Source organism: Ruditapes philippinarum, unplaced genomic scaffold (genome assembly GCF_026571515.1).
Source record: "Ruditapes philippinarum isolate M1 unplaced genomic scaffold, ASM2657151v2 ctg11554_1_1_1_1, whole genome shotgun sequence".
In the NCBI taxonomy this organism is placed as follows: Eukaryota; Metazoa; Mollusca; class Bivalvia; order Venerida; family Veneridae; genus Ruditapes; species Ruditapes philippinarum.
The window spans coordinates 22,213-28,212 of record NW_026867366.1 but is presented as its reverse complement, the minus strand read 5'-3'; the positions used below and the strand labels follow the sequence as shown (position 1 = coordinate 28,212).

Here is a 6,000-nt window from a genome sequence, read left to right as displayed (position 1 = left end):
CCCTCTTTATCAAGTAGTTTGCTGTGACTTGTAGGCCCAACGTGGCCGGGTGTTGTAAAAAAATATGTATCGTTATTATGTATGTACATAACACAATGTCACTATAATAAAATTTACTTATCTTATCTTATTTTATGAATCACATACATGCCTCCAGATAAGCCAAAGTATTTCAATAAAAGCAAAAATCGGAAAAAAATTACTAAGATTTTAGAAAAGTAAAAAGATTTAAGAATCAAGTAATAATTTACATGCTATATGCGATAAATGACTGATATTTCAGAATTTATAACTATTCATACTGCATATTTTTACCTCTTTTTGGTAATTTATGTGGGTTGCAAGTGCAAGTTGGTTGTAAATTGCTTCCTTCTGGTTATCTCAAAATATTATACATTTAAATAAATTTTCAAAAATTCATGAAAATTAGAATGATTCTGGAGGCATTGCTGCTTTAATCTTCTTTTTTCTTATATTAAGTTATATTAACAAAAATTACAGGACAATACAAATTATTTTTTTGTTTGCGAATCTGTATAATAAAGGAGTAGAGTATTTATCACTAACTGTGAGTGTTACTTCATTCTGAAATTACTATGATAACGGTTTTCTTTAAAAAATATGATGTTTTAATACATTCTCTATTATTTAAATAGACAAAATTATACATATAATCAAGCCTTATATTTACAGACTTATTATGAAATCTAAAAGGGACATTATTCAATTAACTCTCATAACAACTGTTAGGAAAAGGAAGTGAGTTATTTCCCTTTCATTTCATTCAAAACCAAAAGAGGAAGTAAAAATAGCAAATTTCCACTTATTTTGTCAAACGGAAAAAAACAAGTTTTAATTGATTATTTCCATGAAATACTTATAAATCAAGTAAGTTTTAAGCTTTATTTCATGTACACAATTTCACATCTACTTGTATATAGAATGAATTATGTAAGAAACACAGATATATAGATATTCTATATACAATATTTATCTATATTTAGCTCCATGGTAAGAAAGTAGTTCAGGCAATACTTCAGACAGTGTTTTAATTTTTGTGTCTCCCTTTTATAAATCTCAAAAATGAAAATAACTGTTTAAATGAATTATGTATTTCAATTAATTAGTCATTAACATAATTATGTTTCACATTATAATGTTTATTTACAATATGTATGTAGTGTGGTGTCATATAATTCTAAATTTCCACATATCTGGTCAAATGAAAAGAAATATTTTCACTTCATAATTAATTTTCAAGAAATTTAAATAAAAAATTCAAAGTAATTTTAAACTTTTTTTTATATACACAATTTTTGTCATTTGTATTAAAGCCTCCAGAATCATGTTAATTTTCATGAAAATTTTGGAAATGAATTTAAATCGTAAAATATTTCGAGGTGAACAAATATAGCGATGTACATGTTGCAATCGGCATTTACAATCCAAGAAAATTACCAAAAAAGTGGTCAGCATATGCAAAAAATAACCCTACCTGCGTTAGTAACGCAGTAGAAGTATGGTGATAAAATACTGCAAAATCAGTCTTAAACCAAAAATAATGTGTAAAATATAAATATATACCTTTCTTAAAATTATAATACATTTTTCACAATTTTGAAATTCTTGAAATATTTTGGCTCATCTGGAGGCGTGCAGCTTTAAATGAATTATGTAAGAAAGTGTAACATGAATAATTAATTGAATTAATGTTAAATTTTAGTGTCTCTTTATATCGAAATTCTGAGAACAAATATTCAAATTTACATAATTGAGAAGAAAAAATACCACAACCAATTGTTCTGTTCTGTTCTAGGACATAAAGAATAAATAAGTAACATGTGATAAAATTAATTTGACTGCTGACTGAAAATATTTTCTCTTTTACTTATATATTACAGAATGTTTCAAGAACCTGACTACAGAGAAAACTTATCATTGATGTTATCAGAGGTTTTACATGACATTGGTGTCAATGAAAGAATGGTGATGAGAATAAGAAGAGGAGTCATACTGAGAGAGAATATGGGTAATATCATGAACAGGTTAACTGATAGAAATGTATCTGACTATTTACTAGGGAGTCAAAGTGAAGGTACAACTACTATAGGACTTCATTCAGACTTTGATATGCTAGGCTGTAGTCATGATTTCAATATAATACAAGACTGGTCAGAGTGGGAACATGACAAGGAAAACTTCCTCATGATACAGGATGAGAACACTACTCCCGGGTATTGTTTCTTACAACGACTCAGAAATGATGTACCTCTTCCTGCAACTGTCATTCCTGATGAACATTATATTACTGATAGAAGAGGAAGAATACTGTTTAAAAATACATTCATAAATCAATTTCTTCAGGGTGCTCGACAGCAGCATGGACCATCTATTGCTGAACAAGGACAAGCTGGAAATTGTGATAGAGACATGGTGTGGGCTGCTCCATGTAAATCATGGCCTCAATCAGCATCAGGTTGGTTAGATAGACAGGGTTTTGGCAGATGGCCAACACAAGAGATGAGAAGATATGCAGCCAGTACTGGGTGTTTTGTTGTTCCAACTGGAAGTAAGGTCAGTGAATATCCTGAATTGGAATGGAGAATATCTACATCATTGACAGAAAGATGTATTATGTTCAATCTAAATATAACACAAATAAGGTGCTATGTACTATTGAAAATGATTCTTAAGTCCTTCCTTAATCCTCAAGATGAAATCAACATATCAAGTTTCATGTGTAAAACAGTTCTATTACATTGTATAGAAAACACAGAGTCGCAAATATGGAAAGATAACAATTTATATACATGTTTAACATACTGTTTATTGGAATTACACAGTTGTGTACAGAATGACTGTTGTTCACATTACATTATAACAGAAAATAATTTGATGGCAGGACAATTCACAGCTGAGACAAAACATGAACTTTCAAAAAATATTTGTGATTTTATACAGAATGATAGACAACGGCTACTTAGTATTGATATTGATGATTTTGTTCATAGACTTCAAGTTAAACTGAACAGGGTACCACATGGAGTTTATTATTTTCATTCTTCTCTTGAAATATATGAAACTGTTATGACGTGGGCATATATAAGCATTGTAACTGAAATAAGTGTACAGCACCAGCTTTTTTTAAAACATTTACACAATAAAAACATTAGAACAATAAAACTATCTGTAGGTAAATTAATGGCCTTCAATGACAATGGTAATCGATTAGAACATGCTGCATTCAAGCTTCTAGCACCTTTTCTTTTCACCACATATGGATCTATCCTAGCATCATCCAGCATTGGTGAAAATAATCAAGTGCCATCCCAAGCATTGGTCTGGCTATCAGCTGGTTTAAACTCAGATATCTCATCTAGCAGACTTAAATTGGCTTCAGTGTTTTACAGTACAGGAGATATGGAGAAAGCTGAACTAATTCTGAGACACACAGAACAACAATATTATTCCAACCCTGTTTTACCAATCTGTAACTGCTGGTACAAGACTTCAACGGCAACAGCTGAATTCGAGAGGATATGTAATGAACAAAGTGAGAACTGTATCAAACATATTACAGCTTTTTGTGTCAGATTCATACAGGAAGAGATCAACTGTGTTCCTCATGAACTACAATATGAAATGTTCAGATCTACACAAGATGACATGATACACAGACATAGAACAAATGACTGTTGGATGGACTGGGCTGTAGTTGATTCTCTACCTCTCCTGTTCTTCCTACAATATAAGATCTACCGACATCTACAAAGACATCAAGATCAACAACAAGCACTTTGTAAACTTATAAGAATCATAGAAACAGATAAAAACCTCAAACATAGAGAAACAGCTCTCAACATTTTAGGACAATGTATGGAACAAGAAAACAGACCTCAAGTAGCATTAAAATGCTACATGCTTTCTCTTCAACAAAGGGCAAGGAACAATGTAGCAAACTTCCATATATGTAAGCTCCTTTCTGGCTTACTGGTTAACCAATAAAATTGGATCAAAAAAAAGGAAGTATGAAGACTTGAGTTTTCAATGATATGATTATCAAACTGATTCAAATGACAAAATAAATGCCTGCCATTATACTTTTTATCACATATTATTTTGAAACACAATTAAACATGTTAAATTGAAAGAAGATTCCAACTTCATTGACTAGGAGACTTTACATTTGAGAGTTTAGAGCATCTTGTGTAGAGGACCAGTATTGCTCGTGAAAATGTATTTTAAATTTTGGTTTATAAGGTGAAGTTTTTTCCAAGCATTTATTTGATACAGTAGTCAAAACAGTTTTTAGCTAGTCTTCTATTGTTGGCAATATTTATTAAAAGTCTTGTTTTATAAAATGTACCTTGTATATAAAGTATTGTTCTTATTTTATATTTTGTACCCTGTAAACATTTGTAAATAGCCATGATGTTATTTATTATTCTATGTTCCCTGTATATACAAGAGCCACCGCCGGGCGGGGCAACGCTCGACTTTTTACTTTTTCTAAACGCAAACATAGAAAGGTTTGAACATATCTTAACGTTTCCTTTTTATAAATTTAGTTGGTCTGTCTTGTCACATTAGTTTTGTTTATCTATTTTCTATATATATATGAATAGAAACACGCAATTCTATAAATAGAAACACGCAATTTCTAAAAATAGAAACATTACGCATTTTCTAAAAATAAAAACATTACGCAATTTCTAAAAATAGAAACATTACGCAATTTCTAAAAATAGAAACATTACGCAATTTCTAAAAATAGAAACATTACGCAATAAACATTACGCAATTTCTAAAAATAGAAACATCAATTTCTAAAAATAGAAACATCAATTTCTAAAAATAGAAACATTACGCAATTTCTAAAAATAGCAACATTACGCAATTTCTAAAAATAGAAACATTACGCAATTTCTAAAAATAGAAACATTACGCAATTACTAAAAATAGAAACATTACGCAATTTCTAAAAATAGAAACATTATGCAATTTCTAAAAATAAAAACATTACGCAATTTCCATAAATAGAAACATTACGCAATTTCCATCCAAAAATAGAAACATTACGCAATTTCCATAAATAGAAACATTATGCAATTTCCATAAATAGAAACATTACGCAATTTCCATAAATAGAAACATTACGCAATTTCCATAAATAGAAACATTACGCAATTTCTAAAAATAGAAACATTACGCAATTTCTAAAAATAGAAACATTACGCAATTTCTAAAAATAGAAACATCAATTTCTAACAAGAGCTGTCGGTAGGACAGCACGCTCGACTATTCTAATTGCTTGATAGTAAAAGAGCCTTGATACTGTTAAATTTTTTAAGTTCACAAAAGGGCTAATTTTTTTTTATAAATTCATGTTATAGGTCTTACAGAGAGTCTAATTATACAGTATTGGCTTGAATATTTGGAAGGTAATGTCACAAGGGTGCTTTATTGAGTATAATAATACTAATTACCTATGAATACATAAAATTGACAGAAAAGGTACAAAGGCTTGTTATTAAGATGTTTTATCAAGTAAATCACTGCTTTATTATTATGAATGCATAAAATTGTCCCAAAAAAGGCACAAACCCTTCAGTAGTTATGGAGATAACAGCTTACAAGCAAAACTTTACCATGAATTTTTTACGTTGAAAAAAGGAAGAAAAATCAGCCTAAATGCAAGATAGAATTATGGATCTTTGTCAGTGACCTACAATTCTGACCCTAAATGCATATGTGAAGTTTTAAATAAATATCTTTAATAGTTATTGAGATATGTAAAACTTGCATGTAAACATTAACCAAGAGACTAAGTAGAAAAGGGGATATGAATCAGCCTTAATGCAAGATAGAGTTATGAAACTTGGTCAGTGACAAAAAATTATGACCCTCAAATTATAACCCTAAGTACATGTGTAAAGTTTCAAGTAAATATCTTTGAAGACCTTTAACCTTTAACCAAAATCTCTAAGTTTCAAAGGGGCA

The 6,000-nt window shown here is 29.8% G+C and overlaps 1 protein-coding gene across 1 annotated transcript; it reads left to right on the top strand.

The window, feature by feature from the left end:
- The first annotated feature begins 759 nt into the window (after window positions 1-759).
- On the top strand, window positions 760-4,413 carry LOC132735823 (uncharacterized). The gene is made up of 2 exons (XM_060722827.1): window positions 760-888; window positions 1,902-4,413. The coding sequence occupies exon 2, from the start codon at window positions 1,903-1,905 to the stop codon at window positions 4,003-4,005; it is 2,103 nt and encodes a 700-aa protein (XP_060578810.1). The 5' UTR covers window positions 760-888; window position 1,902; the 3' UTR covers window positions 4,006-4,413.
- The last annotated feature ends 1,587 nt before the right edge of the window (window positions 4,414-6,000 follow it).